Genomic DNA, 18,844 nt, shown 5'->3' on the forward strand with positions numbered 1-18,844 from the left:
GTGTTCTCTTTTTTTACATGGTGCATGAATGCAAAGGCCTGTGAAGTTCTGCATTCCAATGTATTATATATACATGACAAGTATCTCGCAAGAAAAGCATAAAACTGAAAGAACAAAATGCAATCACGGATCAAAAAGTCTTTAAAAAATATTTGGCCTTGAAAACAAATTGTCCCACTCAGCACGATATCCTACTTCCTCACTACCTTTCTTGACAATGGACGATCTTGTCAAATAGATTGCATTAATGCTTTCATTGAACATTTAAAGGGACATATACATTTTGTAGTTTTGGTTGAGATGGGACTCCAGGTTCCCAACTTTTTTTTGCAAGATAATAAGAAACCCCTTTACCAATATGAAATATGAAAGAGTATAAAATTCTAAGAAGAATTCAAAGTTTATTCGATGACAAGTGGTTTTGAAATGTCTGAGATATCCACACATATTGATATCAATAAAAGGTGGGGCCCACCTTTTATTACGATCGCTTTGTTGTACCTTGTTTTTGAATATCTCAACCATTTCAAAACCAATTTTCCTAAAATAAATTCCTACTCCAATGGTATGCTCTTTAACATTTTATAAAGTGGTTTTTAAGTATCTCACAAAATGTTAAAGGTGAATCCTCATCTCAACCAATACTCTATCATCCCGTTAAAGCAATCATTAGTTAAAACTGCTAATGTTCCTCAAATTTTCTTGTATTTTCATTTTGATTGCTCACCAGTCTTCTGGTTCTTTCTGGCATTTAAGAATTTTGAAGCATTTTCTTAATTCAACATTTCAACCATAAAACTTCTCAATATTTATTATCTTGGTTTGTTATTCCTTATACATTTCTTTCCCTACACTTGTACAATATAGCTCCCACAAAAGGTGCATTCTGCTGTCAGCTACTTGATCTTGCCTGAGTTATAGTTGACGATTACCCAAGCACCCTTCATGTATCAAGCGCAATTGAACATATAATCATGTTGATGAAGTAGCTGTACACCATGAAGACAAATATTTCAGAGTTGGCATTTTTGGACATTTGGCGTGATGTTGTGACATGTGAGACCAGCGTGAAAGTAAACACATGAAAATATTTCATCCATTCAAATGGCTACAATTACTAAACAATAGTCTATGAAATAACTAGATATATCGCTATGGTGACTGATATGCCTCCGCCATAATGCATGGTTCTCCTAATAGGTCTATAGTACAATGTCTTGACAATGTGTGATGACAGTTTCACACAATCGGCAAAATATTAAAATGACAGGTTTGACACAAATGTGCTGAATGTTCACTTTCCTAGAACTAGGTTCAATTGGATGAATGATTAAAATGTCAGAGTGCAGGTATTTGGGGAACTGATGATTTTTACTTGACTTTTGACCCTTCTATGGGCATTTCCACGGTAACTCACGTTACATTTTGAACTCAAAATTAGGTTGTTGAGATCAATATCCTTAAAACCTAATTAGTGATATGAGTTACTATGTGAATGAGTATCATGCACCTCCATCCTACCTCACAGCAACATTACATCCACAGACTCTTATGAGAACTATGAGAAAAAACACTACAAATGTCGGTAACTCACGTTACATAATTTGGACATGCGAAAATTTAGCATGTCTTATATTCAAAAGTTTCCTCAAACAAGAAACAGAGAGACTTTAAAGTCTATTGTGTCAAAGTCATGGACTAACAACATACATCACCGAGTATGGTAAAAATTCAAATTGTCTTACATTCTCCAGGTATCGTCATGTGAAGCGGTAACTCACGTTACAGTTTGTCCACATGATCACAAGACGATTTTTTGTCTTAATAATCCAAAGAAAACTTACCAAGACAACTTTTTTTCACAAACAAACTCTGTGAATAAAGAATCTAAATTGATTTGAACATTGATCTGACAGTAATTAATCCCATTTTATCCATGAGATTACCAAAAGGCAGGAAACTTTACATTTAGAATACCAATGTGAAGATAAATTTCATTTTTAATTGAGTCGTTTTCCAAGCTTTCATTTGTACTGAGACAAAAATTGTATTCAACAAAATGATATGAAACAGAGTCTATTTCATTAAATTACACTCATTTCCAGTTAACAAATGCATCAGAAATTGAGGATTTAATTGAGAATTTGATTTGATTGTTTTTTTATTTTACTAGATTTAAATGGATTTCAGGCTACATGTATCTAGATAAAACAAGTCATCCATAAACTATTCCATTTAATACACTGAGTCACAAGACTAGAGACCTGTACATGTAGTCTGTGGAGAGTTTAAAGGTTCAGAAATGAAATATTTCAATAAATCTTTTAACTTTTAAACAATGCAATTAATATTCCAATTATTTGATAACTGTTTGAATTACTCAATAATCAATTGTTTGTATGTTTGATTTGTTTACAAATTCTTATACGAAACTGGTACAGAAATTAGACTTGAATTACAGAAACTGCAGATAAATTTTAATTATCTGCTACCAGTATTGATCAGTTTAATAAAACATGTTCATAAATGTTTTAGCCTTAAAAAACAATGGCTTTGGTCTATGAAATGTCAAGTAGCCATTATTTAAATTGTACATACATGTAAAAAGTATATACCAGTATTTTCTAGAGTAATCAAGCAGACTGAAGCAGTAAATCCCAATGAAAAACATGAATAGTAAATATTTTGTGATCAGGAGGCTAACTATTAATGTCACAAAATGTTGATAGTTTGCTTTAAGGTACATGACTGTCCACTTCTTAAAGAAAATGTCTGATAATGAGGTTCACATTCAACAAGTTTTTGGTAATAGATCAGCATGTAAAGTAAATTATAGTAAACATGGAAAAGTTTCATTGTAGGATTTTGCAACAATATAGCTAAAACCTCAGAGTAGAATAGTATAAAACACATAAGCGTGTCAAATTCACAATGTTCAGTTCTCAAAAATCTCAGAAAAAAACAGCAGGAAGCGAGCTCCAATCTTAAAATTCTGTTCATACATGTAAATGTTTCAGCCTCATAAACAATGGCTTTGGTCTATACAGGTAGGTATAAACTATGAAATGTCAAATAGTAATCACTTGAATTACAAAAACAAGAACTTTTCAAGAGTAATCATGCAGTGATTATCCCAATCAGGAGGCTATTAATAGTTCTCACAAAATTTTGATAATTTGCTGGAACAAGGTCCATGCAGCTTTAGAAGAAATGTCTTTTAACAACTTTCGTAACAGATCAGTATACATGCACTGTAATATTAAATAGTAAATATGGAACAGTTTCTTTCAGAAGTTAACATGTGATGAACATGTGTAATCAATACATTGTACATGTAGACCAGTTGGTTTGGTGATAGAGAGAGACCAAGAGAATAACAATCTACTGGAAATAGAATCTTAATACAAGAGTTCAGTAATCATGTACACTCATTGGTTACTTACAATCACAACCTTCATATCATTTCTTGGTATTAAAGAAAAATCATGTCGGTAACTCACGTTGCATTGTGGTAACTCACGTTACATGGTAACTCACGTTACAATTTTAAGACCTCTGTTATGAGAATTTGAAGCAAAGACTATAAGTCCCATCATATTTCTTGGATGTGTGCTGCATAGTTATTTGATAATCCAAAATACCATGTCTCAGTTGGGCATAGTAAAATTGCTAGGTTAAAAAGTTCATGTTTCGGTAACTCACGTTACAGCAGCTTCTCGAGCTATGTAAGAGCACGCTGGTGTCCGAAGTACATATCTTATATCGAGATCTCCACTTTATTTTCTGCTAGATTAATATATTTTTGATTTGTAAAACCAAACAAAGTTTGATTTGAGCCTCAAATATAAAAAATAATCACAAAGAGCAACAAAAATGCATTTTTAGGGATTTTTAGGTCAAAGAAATGCTTTCTGGCTTCAAAAGGTATAAAAATGCACAAAAGGGAACTTTTCTTAAAGGTAAAGTTGGTTTCACACACTTCAAACTATGGCTAACAAAGTAAGATTATCAGTTGTCCTGAAATATGCGGGTAAAATTTTGGTGGTCATGTCGCACAACTCACGGAAATGCCCCTATACGTTTATGCATTGAGTAATTTTCAAGGTATTGAGAAAAAGTATAATTTCAGTATCAAATGGGAAAATAGCATTATCTAAACCTGGCCTTTGACCTTTGACCTCACAGTTCCAAAGAGAATCACTGTTAGGTTGAACATGCATAAATATGTAAGTTTCATGATGATACCTTGAGTTACTTTTGAGATATGGAGGAAAAAGTGCAATTCAGCACTTTCACTTGACCTTTGACCTTTAGGCAAGAAACTTCCCACAGAATATATATTGGGTACTACATGTATACATCAAGTTAAAAAAAAAAAACCTTCAGGCATTGCATAAATAGGAGAGTAGTGATATTTTGAGGAGTTGATCTTGACCTTTGACCCCCTGACCTTTGAACCATGACCCCCCAACTTCCCTAGATAATCACTGCCCATTGGAACAAGCATATATACTAAGTTCCATGAAGATACCTTGAACCATTTGCGAGATATGGAGAAAAACATGAATTTTCAACCTTTTTTTTTTCACAAAATAACCTTTGACCTTTGACCACATGACCCTAAAATCCAAACAAAGTATTATCCCCCCAGGATATACCCTCATACCAAGTTTGATGTAAAACCACCACACGGTTCTTGAGATATCGACAAAAACAAAACGGGACGGACGTACGTACGTATGGACGGACGGACGACCCGAAAACATAATGCCTCCGGCCACTTCGTTGGCGGAGGCATAAAAACCACACAATATCAATTCTTACTCCCAAACTCACAAATGACTTGCGCACAGGTATCCTGCATGCAGCTTTTGTGTAACTCATGTATCGTAAACTACTGGAAGAAAAGTTTCATTTATGCACTTACCTCTATGCATGATGTCATGCACATCTCTTAAATAGCTGAGACCTTTCAAACCTACAGGACAGAAGAAAGAAAATTATTTACTAGTATTATCCACAGCACACTGTATCATTTGCATAGTATGCTTACAAGCTATGCAAAAAGTAAAAAAGTACACACATTTGTTTTCAATGAAATAAGCTCTTACAAATGAAAACACTGACACATACAATGTAGTGACAGTCTCTTTAATTGCCACTGTTCATACACGTGTTGTAGTTTCATAATACTGATTATTTACTGGGGTAACATTAATTATTAGACAAAAGAGGCACAAGTATTATATTCACACATTAACCACACTTTTATTGAATAATCAAAGGGCTATGTATAAAGTCAGTGGGTCTTTTTGTAACCCCCAAAATTAAAATTACTTTCATACAAAGCTGGTTGAGGTAGGTAATACAGACCTTTCCTCAGAATAACAAAACAGTAAACTTCTTAATGATTGGGGGGGGGGGGGGGAATAAACATTATAGATTTCCAGTAAATTTTCTCAGACCCCGAGAAAATTCCAACCATTATTCTCAGTGCAAAGGGGGAGTACATTCTTAAAGGACAAGTTCACCTTCATAGACATATGGATTGAATGAATGCAGCATATCAGCAAGAGTTTGAGGATAATCGGACAATCCATTTATAGTGATAAATTTTTGAAGTTTCTACTCAGTCACTGCTGGATGAGAAGACTACTACAGCTAATGATGTGGCATGTATACAACCATATAAAGGAAATATAAAGAAAATTCAACATATTTTCACTTTTCTTGCATAATAAAAGAAAACTTTGACTTTCCTCTTTCAGAAGGCAATGGGGAATAATATTACCCTTAACATACGTCAGTGACAAGTTGAGGAAATGTGCACTTTTTTTCAAAAAGAAAAATTTTGTGAAATTCTCTTTATATTTTCCTTGTAGCGTTGCACACATGTGACATCATACACTCTAGTAGTCTTCTCATCCAGCAGTGACTGTGTAGATACTTTAAAAATTCATAACTTTTGAACGGATTATCCGATTTCCCCATAACTTTCACTGATGTGTTCTACTATTAAACATTGCTGCATTCACTCAATCCACATATATGAAGGTGGACTTGTCTTTTAAGTGACGAGGGTTTTTTTTTTTTTTTTCAAAGTGCTTTCTCAGAAATACTAAGATGTATCATGTGTTCTGATGATATACAATTATGACCCAATGGGAAAAAAGGGGGAAAAATTAGATTTTATACATGATGCTGGGTGACATTATTCTTCAACCATGCAAAAATTTGTGATATTTGGAAAGGGGACACATGATCTTTAAACCATATCAAATCTGTCCCTGGCATTAATCAATTATTCATCTAGGAAATAATTCACTTACCTTCTCCAAAATTCATCTTATCTCTTGGTTCATTTATTCATTTAATTTTTTGAGTCTGGTTATAATTCACTGAACAAATCTACTTACTGAAACTGTGACTTTGCCAAGAATATTTTCCGGAATCCTGCTATTTGGTGCAGATTTCATTACTTGGTCTAGGGAACCTCCATCCTGTATGAACAATAAATAAGACACATACAACAACAAACAGTTATTTGGTAAACTGCCATGAGTCACAAAAGCTTCTGTGGAAGCAAAATAAGCGGTCAGGGGTGTTCAAAAAGTGCAGAAAGTGAATGAGAAGTGTCAGAAATTGTATGTGCTCATGCATTCTGAGAGAGAGAGGAAAAAAAAAACCAACATTCATGCCTTTGGACTTTACCCTTGAAAAAAAAAGACACCTTTTCAAACTTGCATTTCACACTTCATCACACAATGCTCATACATGTGCTTTGAGTGGTTTTTCACCAATTGAAAGGGCTCTCTGTGGTTGCCCTAGAAAAGTGCTAAAGCCATAAAGGACACAACAAATTGTTGAATGTTTACCATCATGCTGACATTCAGAGTTTCTTCAATGCATTTGTAGTGTTTTGCAAAATTGAGCCTTAGCAAGTCTTGGGATTCAGGCTTGCTTTGACCTGCAACATCTGATAATACTGCCCTACACACACTTCCCTCTACCAATATTACAATCTAGTAATTTGGCTGAATTCCATCTTGTAAAATGCTTGAACCTGTTTTATGAACACAATTACACATGTAAGGAAAACTCCAGGAATCACAAGAGTTTGCAGGGAGAACAAATCTTGACCTTTGCATTGGTATGCCAAGTGCTGGGTACACAGAACGATACAGATATCTACAATGTAGCTTTTGATCAACGAGATTGTTTTCAGTGATGGAGTCATGTGTTTTGTGTATATTTGTTTGTGTATTATCATATAAAAGTCTATAAAACATCTAATAGATTTGGCGTAGAGTTATTTGCCAGCAGGGGGGGGGGGGGGGGGGGGGATAGAGAATGTGATATGTAGCCTGTAAGCTCAAGTAGTTTTTTTTTTTTCTTCTTCTTCTTCTTCTTCTGTATGATTTTGTGTATTATGATGTTTTTGTATTACGTGATGTTAATGTTTTTTATTAAGATGCACGGACTTGAAACAAGTGACCATGTGGAAATAAAATAAATGAATGAATGAATGAATGAATACACTGAATTACATACTGTATCTCACCTATGCATTACATGCAGTAAAACACTATGCAGAGCTCGGTAAAAATCAATAAATAATCACAGTTTTGATTACGCATCACCATCATTTAAAGCAATAAATACACTTTTGGAAATAAATGTATTTTGTAGGAGAAGAAACAAACTTAAAAGTTCAAACTGCAATGCTGAAAGCACTTTGCATCACTTCATTAAAAGTCATAACACTCAAATAACCATAGAGGATTATACAGTGTACCTGTACTTCAAAGTGTGGAAAATTTTGCAAATTTCTACAGATTCTCTATAATGCCTGCGCAACAAGAAAAGAGCCAAGTGCTATACATTGTAGTATTTTGTGTTTTGTGTGTTCTATACACTTGCGTCCAGAGATTTCTTAATGAGTTGAATATCACCAGTCAGTGAAAGTAAAAGCATGAAAATAGTCTCAAAAGATCAAGCTTGAGAAATCAATCATGCAAAAATATTGCATACATTAAGTGTATGAGTCAGGAAGTACACATGGTGTACAATCACTGTGACAAAAATCTGATGCTAGAATTGCATATTATTCAATAAAATAGCACAAGCGGACACAAAATTTCCCCCATTTCCCCCTGACTCAAACTCAAACCAGATATTTGAGAAATAAACAGACAAGAGCAATTTTGTTGATATCAAACACCTGTAGAACAAGACTAGGATCTGGAGTCTAGACAGGTCAATATTTGCTACCTTGTTCTAAAATACAGTGTAGGTAGGTAGTAGTTTGAAATGAAACAACTACAAATGTACTTGCCGTGGAGCAAAACATGGCGACAGTGAAGTTCATATATCCTCAGAACACATGAAAAACTACACTGAAAGCAAACTATATCAACAAAATCTACGGACTTCTTGCGTTAATATTGCAAGTCTTGAGAGCCAACAGGTCATAGTCCATTACAAGAATATGTGATGCATTTGAAAGCACTTTACTTGCCTACAGTGGGGTCAGTTGCACTTGCTACAAAGAGGGTACATGTATGCAGCACCATGTAATGTTCATAATCACTGACACACGCTTACACAATTTACATTGCCTAAGAAAGGAAACTTGAAGGGATTTCCTTCAGAATTCATTGTGAAATTTAATTTTGGTAATTTTTCACCCAAGATGCATTTTACTTGGGTCTGTTTATTTGTAATCACATCATTTGCTTAAACTACAACGTCTGGATGACACAACAGTACAAAGTTCAAAATGTAAAGTTTGCAACCAATTCTGCGTCTAGATTTTACATTAAAATGTTGCATTTCATGACAAAAAACACGACAGAACAACAGTGTCTGCAACTGACATACATACACTTGTCCACTATTCAAACTTTCACATGTCAAAATTATGCATGATGATGAATAGAAGTAAAATGATATTGAAATAGTGTGTCACTGCTATCCTTTTCTGCACTGTATGGGTGGGAAGAGTATACAGTACAATTGTGCATGTCTAGTGTATCAGTAAGAGACACTGTAACACCCTGCAGTTATTTCCTTGTCCTGCCAGCCCTATAGTGTCATACAATAATCTACACTGTGGCTGTACAGCTGTACACATGCACACATACTTGCATTTCTATCCAGGGGTCACTAGAGCTAACAATTATATGTTTTATCATATGAATGTTCATAGAATATGTATATACCTACTCTTTATGATACAGGTTACTGCGGTCATTCAGAGCCACAACTATATAGACCTGGACGTCATATGAAGGTCACATTATGATCTGGTCGAAATCAACTTTGAACAGGAGACATATTCATAGCCCCTCTTTCCACGAGACAAACAGTAAAATTCTAACAAATACCACTTTATCTATATGGGTAAAACTATCATCATATGGCATTATAGAATGGGTAGCAAGAATCCTGCGATCTCATTGGTCGAGAGCTATGTGTTTATTTATACTGGCCGCACGCTGAGTCACAATGGTAAACATGTTATCGCGCCCTTGTAGCAAGAGTACGCGCACTTGTAACAAAGGTTCGCGCATTAAGCAAGCGTTCGCGCATTCAGTACGAGATTCCTATTGGCTAAAACAACCATGCATCAGTTTTTACCGATGCATGGTACTGATGCATGGTTCTGAAGAGAAACCATGCATCCACTAAAAACTGATGCATGGTTTTCGGGCTCTCATCTATGGCAAGCCAAAAGGAAATGCACCCAGTAAATTTGTCATAGGATAACATGATAGAAGAATGGGTTTTTGGCAAGAAAATTACCAATTCTATAAATAAATGATGCACATGTCTTTTCGTGCCTCAGTCGGAATATAGTGTGCATGCTGTTACTATGGAATTTAGCCCAAACCAAAGCATTCCATAGTTACCTTACAAAATGTATGCACACAATTCCGACTGACACACTCAGACCTGTGCGTCATTTGTATAGTAAGATTGTCACATATTGCTTCCTCTAGTCTCATAATCCAACAGCTCAACAGAGAGTGTCCATTAGTGGAATGATTACAAGTACTGTAAAACATGATATATTCGCGGCATGAATTTTTCGGGAATTGGAGCCGACGGCCTTTTTTGCGGCATGAAATTTTCGCGAACTGCCACTGGCATTCAATGCATATAGTGTAGACAAGAACTTTCGTGCGCATTTTAATTTCGCGAATCTTGCCGCTCGCGAAATTCGCAAAATTAAAATGCACGCGAAAATTCCTCATTTTACAGTATAATGTGATAACAATTTACAATATTTACCTTTATATGACTAATAATGCTATGATCCTTTCGCATACCGTAGAAGGAATATTCAAATCATCTATATTGCATATGGATCAACATCTGTGTTTAAAACTATCAATATTCAGAATGAAAACCTGAGAAATCTGATTTAAATATCATAACATTGGCCATAAACATAGAAAGGTCTCTTCAAACACATGCATACAATTGAATACTCCTCCTGTAAGCGAACACATACATACACACACACACACATCCACACACACATGCACAAACGCACACACACACACACATAAATACACACACACACATACATACACACACACACACATACTCAGCCCCTCCTTGGAAGCAATATTAATACACCACCATTGTATTTACTGGGAGCCCTGTTTATTCAAGTGCCTGGGAATTCTAGAAGGTAGTATTCCATCCAGGGCAGTATCAAACAGCAATAATGCCAGCATTACAGGGCAGCGAGTGAGTATCAGACAGTACACCAAGCACTATGACTGCCACTTCTAACCTGGCTGGGCAAGTGAAGGTTACATACAATTTGTATACAAATGAATGTCAAAATACTGCTTGCATTGTCTCTGCAGGGGTTTACGACACAGAATGAAAATGCTGTACTGAGACAACCACACACAGCTGCACAGTGTGGAATCATCTCTCTCATGATGAGACCACTGATATCACCCTATAGAAGCTGTTGAGAACTGAGTGCTCAGGATAACACACATACAGTGTACAGAACCTGAATATATGCACCATGTAGACAAGTATGACTCAGTACTTCCCGTGCAAATGTTGGCGCTAAATGAGGGGAAAAAATTGGGATATACTCCAATACACTACACTGGCTAGTTCATGTCTGCAGACCTCTACACTCAATTTTACATAATTAGCAAGCTGTACATATCTGCACATGTACACAAGCTTAATCATTTCCTGATGGTTGGGGGGGGGGGGGGTTGATTGGTAGTTGCATAGAATGTGTTCATGTTATTCTGTTGTTGACATCTAAACTGGCTGGCCTTTTCAGTCGAGTTCTTAGAGTATCAAATTTTTTGAATTCCTCTATTGACATCGAACAATGCTCATCTTACCACGCATTTCATGCATCAAGTTTGATGGGGAAAAAAGGTCAAGCAAAGAAACGGGTCATCTGGGCTCAAAAAAATTTTCAATGCTGAAGCAAACGACATTCATAAATGGCATTCATGATTACATGCCCGTGACCTCTGCTAGCTATGGCTCTCCTTCCTTTTCAGCAGCAACTCACACGTTTCATCATATATTTAGGTTACTCTAAATTGTTTTGAAGGTCTAATTTCAGCTCCCTTGAAAAGAAAAAATGTTGTTTTCCTGCCAATACTGTCACACACACTCGACTTTGAATGCAATCTTCATAGATGTTCTGTGCCATAATGTATACCGATACGGTTTTGTAGCTAATGGAATGAAGTACTAGTTATTGCACTTGTGATACCTTTCCATGCATCAGCAGCATTGCATAGCTTAATGAACCGCTTGTGCAAAGCTACATGAAAAGAGGTACTGTCTCTATGATCCGCGGCAGAGAAAAATTTCCACCAAAATCTGGACCTCATTTTCTCACTTTTTGGGCTGCACAAATGTACTCTTTGTGAATACGATGCTCTGAGCCAGATTGCGGTTGATCTTTCCGCGCAGGCCGGCGAGATATGATATTACAACATAATTTGCTGTACATGTATGACGAAATGGGCACCGCCGGTTCAACATTGCGAGTTGGGGCGTTTGCCTGTCCCACATAACCAGAGGCAATTGCTAGCATGTGTTTCCCTGGTGCGAGTTATGCACTAACAAGATCACTTGCAGGACAGCAAAGCTATTAACCCTGTCACTGCTAGGCAACCTGTTTGCATTACATGAAGTCAGTGGTACAGTACCTGACATTGTTGGTTCATAGAGGGTTAACTGCAGTAAAAACTCTCATTGGCAATACCTCTGACTGCCAACAATTTCTATGAATTTCTTTGTTGAGGGCATTGGGCATGGGAGGAGCAAGGCTTAACTTTGACCTTTAAACTTTCTCAAAATGCAATAATTATATCTCATAGATGCTCGATTAAGACCAAGGACAATTCAAAGGGCATGCCTTTAAAAAGGACATGAAATCTAATCTCTGAAAAGATATGGCAATATGACTTTTAATCAAATTCACTGAATATTTTGAAGAGATACATTTCATCTAATTACAAAATGTACTTGCTCCTCAAAATTTTAGAGATGTAAACTCTACATTGTCGATCTGCCATGCAAATTAACTCATTTCAGGATCATCTGAGCTGGATTCACATGTGAAATGGCACACTTATAAGAGATGTTTTCCTCATTAAAGAAACACATTGAACATATAATGTTCTAGGACAAAGAAATGTGTTTATCCTTTTATATCTGATGAATGAAAAATCATTGCTTGGGACCTACAATATCATCATACAGCATGCAATTGTATACCTAGGGTAGGAAAAACAATACATAAATGATAGAAAATAAGTGAATGACTCTACAGTAACAAGATATCTTCTATGACAGCTTTTCCATGAAATAAATGTTATAGCCATACATGTACACATGCAGAATAATATAAAATGAAACACTTTTATTTTTGCCCCCCCCCAAAAAAAATGCACAGAAAAGAGATGATGAACTTACCATGTGCTCCATACACATGCATATCTCTCCGTCACTGTAGTATGCTCCATAGAAGCCGACAATATACGGTGAATTGCAATCGTGAAGTACTTTCAATTCCCTTATGATCTGATTCCTGATGGCAGCCTTTATTTCCAGTTTGATGAGCTGAAGGGATTAAGGATTACCGTATATGTAAATGAGATTACTTTCATTAGGGCTAGCACACTTGGGAATGCTGGCAATTCAATCAGTGCATATATCAGACCAAGAAATATTCATTGCACATAAAGGCAATAGTTACGTTCAGACGACAAGCCTTAACCTCGAGGTTACATTGTAAGCTTGTAGTTAGGGACCGTGAAGACGCACTAGTAGTTAGCTAACCTCGAGGTTAGCTCGATGTTAAGAGCCAAGACAAATCTTATGGTTAGCGCTCTAACCTCGAGACGTGGGGGTCCAAACTCGTAGATAAGCACCGTGTGGACACAAAAATCAATGCACTCAAAGGAGCAGATATTTAACCTCGAGGTTAAGATTCGTCGTGTGGATGCACTTCGAAGTTAGGCGGCAAGAGCTTAACCTCAAGGTTTCATAACCTCGAGGTTAGGGCTTGTCGTCTGAACGTAACTACTGTCGCCAATTGCCCAATTCTCATTATGATGCACACTCTATTTTAAGCAAAACAAATATTGCTAGAAATTGAAACTATATATTGTATGCAAAAATGAAATCACAGTATCAACAGAAATGCATTTGGCTATCTCACTTCATTTAATGTGCTTGCAGTGACAAGCCTGATCAATCTGTAACTGCCTTTCATGCTCCATTAAGTTAAATATTAAGGCTGATGATTAAAGAATTCATTCAAAAGACCTCAATACAATGTATTACCCATTATCCCTGACCCCAGCAAATTTATAAATTTATCAAATCAATATGTGGTTCTTTCTTCATACACATGCATTTATGAATATCATTCTCTAGAGCGTGATTTTGTGGTGCAAACATAAAGCTCCTGGCAATTTCCTCCATAGTGTCATCTTCAAATCCTACTAGAGCTTTGAACCCCATCATTTGAACATCTCACTCAATTTCATAACAATGTCTTTCTAATTTGATTGGTTCATGCAGAGCTCGACATTAACTTTTTTGTCCGTTGGCCTGTTTGGGCCATTAAATTCTTTAAATCTGAAATTTTAGCGTCCCCACGTAAAAGCAAAAGTAACAATCCATTTTTACTCAAAGTTGCCCAATCAGGCCACCAAATGATAAACTTGGTGGCCCAACATCAATTCTTAGTGACCCCAGGCCACTGATAATGTCGTGCCCTGTCATACATGTAGGTCCAAAATTTTGAAGAAAATTTGGACTTTCAGAATGAGTTTTAACTTTAGATTGTCCAACATATCTAAATCTAAAGTAAATTGCAGACTTGCTCTGACATAAAAAGAATAGCTTGTCTGGCTAAATCTCATCAACTGACTGTAGGCCCTACATTGTATATGGAGTGAAAATCTAAAGTTGAACTTTGACTTGTGACCTTTCATCTCAAGGGCCCATTATGACCTTGGCATGACAGGAAAATTCATCTGAAAGGGTAACATGTGTTGAGAAAGAGATCACTGGAATTACAAGCAACAAATCATCAAACAGTAAAATAAGCCCAATAGAATAAGAGTACACAAGCTGGAATGGCAGTACTTTAATCTTCTACCAATGTTAACCACCAAGGACCTTAAAACCAAAGATATGTACCATCTTGGGTCATGGGACCACTACACTATGCACATGATGCAAAGAATCACTAATTTTTAAAAATGTATATGTACACAAAAGAACCATTTCTTTTCTGAAATCCGTGTGATGGATACTATCAATTGGTTTGAGGACAAGTGGAAACATGTGATAGCAGAGTCAAACATGCAAACTGCTATAAAAATTTTCTGTAAATGAGAAATAATATGCAGGTGAAATAATATCACAGGGCAGGTCCACACTTTTGTCCCCTCCTGATAAAAAAAAAAAATCATCTTTATCTAATAATGCCAAAATATTTTTTCTTAATCCTTCAAATAAGGAAATGCCATGTGCAGTCATAATCTGAGAAAATAAGTATTAATCATTTTGATGTACGAGACATCATGTATAAATATTATTATTTCTTTAACTTTGTAACAAGGAGGTTGTCCTCAATTGATGCATAGATACAAAGCAACATTCAGTGAACTATAAATGGGCAAGTCCAAGATAACGCGCACGTTACGTATGGGACATTCAGAGACTTTTATGACCTGAAAAATAGTGTTAATGGCCTTTGATCATATTGAACTTCATCATGGTGATTGATATCTAGGAGAAGTATAATCATGTAAAAAATTGAGAAAAATGACCTTGACAATTATATTCTAGAAGAGAAAATATGTGCCGTTACGTATGGGACCAGAAAAATTTTGTTTTTTTGAACATTTTTTTCAACCTCAAAACTCTCTGAAAGTATATCATTCTACAACTTGTAACTCACTGTGATGAAAGTCACAACACTCAAGATTATCACAGGTAAGTTTCATGTAATTAGGCAAAAAGCTCTAATTACAGGTTCTAATTAAAGACAGACATGACGCGTTACGTATGGGACAGTTACGTATGGGACAGTTTGTCCCCCATTCATTTAGTGTGTAAAGAACCATGTTTATGGGTATTTTGCATAATTATTGAAGTAAAATCAGTTGAAACTACTCAAATACTGATCCAGATTGTCAAGGAAACAATATTCCCCAAATATTCACCATCATAATCATATTCAATCATATTTTTATATATTTATGACCAAATTGGGTATGCATGCCCTTTGTCCCCCATTCGTTTAGTGTGTGGAGAACCATGTTTATGGGTATTTTGCAAAATAATTTTGCAAAATACCCATAAACAAATTTTTTTTTTTTGGAGGTGGAATCAGTTGAAATTACTCAAATACTGATCTAGATTGACAAGGAAACAATATTCTCCAGATATTTACCATCATAATCACATTTAATCATATTCTATATTTTTTATGACCAACCTTAGTATGTACTGTATGCCCTATTTTCATCAGGATAGTTACTACTGAAAAATTGAATAATTAAGTGTTTACTTCCATTGATGAAGGGCAGTTTGCCATTCAGTTTCAATAAAAAACAACTTGACACAAGAAATATCAAGTTTGATAAATAAGCAATACCTGCTGCGTGGAACCCCAGTGATCGAGTAGATATGTGATGTCTGTCTAGCAGTCAGGTCATTGATTCGAGTCACACCTCAGTATGTATACCCATGAATTTTGTCGTGGCTACTATTGAAAACTGAATAAGGACAATTTGTGTATCACTTGCAATAAATAAAAAATCATTTTACTTTATTTTTATATATATATATCACAACCATTTCAAATTGGAACTCCATCACATAAACTTTGAATTCCTCTAGTCTTAAGATTGTATGCTCTTAAGTAATTCATATAATTGGTTTCCAATCATCTCATTAAATGTTGAAAACTGAATCCTCATTTCTACAAAAAACTATACCATCCCTTGATGCTGATTTTTCATTGTGTATTTTGCCATTTTCCCCTCCCCCTTTCTGAAAATTGTTCAGTCAAGTTCATGTATTGTTTCAAGTGTCTATAACTCAAAAAGTAGCTGCAATGTTGGGATGCTTTCTTCAGGATGATTGACCATTTGTGTACTGAGAGACCTTCCCAGCTAGCTACATGCATTCACATGCAATATGTATGAGAATGTCCCATACGTAACACATTTGTCCCATACGTAACATTATATCAATGCCTAATAAAAAATGTTTCTTTTACTTTTTTTTCTTTTTTCTCTGGTATTTAATTTCTCTAAACAATAAATTAGAACTTTCCAAAAGGGCATTAAAATAACCTTAGCAATTTCAGAAAAAACCTAAAAAAATGACCTCATTTTGTTACGTATGGGACATCTCGTGATAGGACACGAGCTAATTTGCATAATCATTTGCATAATCCCTAAATTTTCATACCAAGTTAAACTATGTGATGAACTTCTTATGTCCACATATTAATCAAATATCATTTGCTTTCCTTTGAATTAATATGAATTTTTATAAATGTCCCATACGTAACGCTGTGTTTCACATTTATGCAAATGAAGCCCTTGAAATTTGCATAAATTTACATAATATCATTTTTTCCTCCATGGAAATCAAAACTTCAACTCATAAGCTTCAAAATGATACCAAACATGTCAATATTGAGCAAAGATGAAATTTTGCCTTCTGAGGGGACCTTATCTTGGACTTGCCCAAATGTTTACACCACACATGTAGTACAAGTGGCTCAAGAATTTACTTATAATGATTTACAATTCAGGCTCAAGAATATCTAATGAAGTAATTCACACAATACTTGGATGTTATTTGTGTGTATGCATCACTTAGGAATTGAAAAAAAAAAGTGTACCTTCTAAATTGAGCTATAAAACAGAGTGATTATTTATGTGTCTCTTAAATTTCAAACTATGAAAAATAGATTAATTTGGTGAACTACTATACTGCTACAATCACAGGCTACAATTGCCTGATCATTTTCGTTTTCATAAAAACAAGTCTGCAATCTGAAAGTGTGAAGCATACAGTATTTTCTTCCAAGTTTTGATCTTTCCTTTTTTTTTTCTTAAATAAAGCACTGACAGTTTAGCAAGTGTATGATGCTCACTAATGGCATGAAGCATTAATTATCTAAGCTCTGCCACAAACAAAAACATGAGCACTGACAAAAATATCCTGAGGGTCTACAGCTGTATAATCAGCAATCAACAGTATGGAACACACTATTTTCAGTAAGTACTGTATACGCTTTATATTTCGCGGGGGTTTTATTTTCGCGAATTTCGCGAGTCGGGAGCTATTTGCGAAATTAACAACACGCGAAAATATTACCTTCCAAAATGAATCCCTTGCTTTGATATACGAACATTTCAGTACTATACCATGTCACGGCTTACCGAACAGACCATACTGGCTAAGCTTGTTTACGCTCGTCCACGTCTACTTACGAATACTGTAGAGAGCCAATCCATTATCGCAAGGGGACCACTCGTCAGAAATCTAGCGCGATGGACTTAACCACTTCAAAAATGTTGAATTCTAACTTACTAGTTTGCAGAGTTTGGTACCGGTAAGTTTTTTTTTTCATGCAGTGTATAACTAGTATCATTCTTATTTGCTAGTAAGTTGAAAATTCACACTTTCTTTGCCACTTCATATTTTCTCTGATCCCCCAATCGCGAATTTAACCACTCGCGAAAATGTGTGACAGCGGCAATTCGCGAAAATTTATGTACGCGAAAATTATAGCGTATACAGTATGGTAATAAACATTTGTTAACATCTAAGTCTGTCAAAGTTAAATCCACTTGCACACATTATAGTAAATGCATGACTAATATATGCAAAAACCCAATACTTTCAAATAAATCAAATTATGACAAGATTCACAGCTAAAACCTCTTGACTGATTATGTTGAACACATTGACCAATAGGAGATTAATTTGTGCAAGAGTAGTTATCATCATATTGAACAAACTCTTATTTATAGTCAAACAGTCAACTTTTGAGTGCAACAATACAGTGTACAACATCCTTTCGGACATAGGGTAACAAGTAATTTCATTAATTTCATCTGAGCAACAACAAGTGCCTGCACTGTACAGCTATATAACTTCATATTTTGTTTCTTATTAGGTACCAAATATAAGGTGAGCTTGTAGCTCAGAGTAATTTTATATTGCAGGCCTCTTTGAAATCTCAAAATAGAATGTGCTGGAAATAATTTTGAAGCACTGGACACTAAAATGTATT

The 18,844-nt window shown here is 35.4% G+C and overlaps 1 protein-coding gene across 1 annotated transcript in view; it reads right to left on the reverse strand.

Moving 5' to 3' along the window:
- Positions 1 to 6,449, reverse strand: part of LOC139724526 (dual specificity mitogen-activated protein kinase kinase 1-like) — a 39,252-nt gene extending 32,803 nt beyond the window's left edge. Inside the window, exons 1-2 of the mRNA XM_071635660.1 lie at positions 6,417 to 6,449; positions 4,928 to 4,978 (exon numbers count right to left, since the gene is read on the reverse strand). Coding sequence (XP_071491761.1) covers positions 4,928 to 4,937 — 10 coding nt within the window. The 5' untranslated portion in view covers positions 4,938 to 4,978; positions 6,417 to 6,449. The remainder of the gene's footprint in view (positions 1 to 4,927; positions 4,979 to 6,416) is intronic.
- Positions 6,450 to 18,844: the final 12,395 nt, after the last annotated feature.

Source organism: Diadema antillarum, unplaced genomic scaffold (assembly GCF_040938485.1).
Source record: "Diadema antillarum isolate AM-2024a unplaced genomic scaffold, OU_Dant_1.0 scf00000219, whole genome shotgun sequence".
Lineage (NCBI taxonomy): Eukaryota > Metazoa > Echinodermata > Echinoidea > Diadematoida > Diadematidae > Diadema > Diadema antillarum.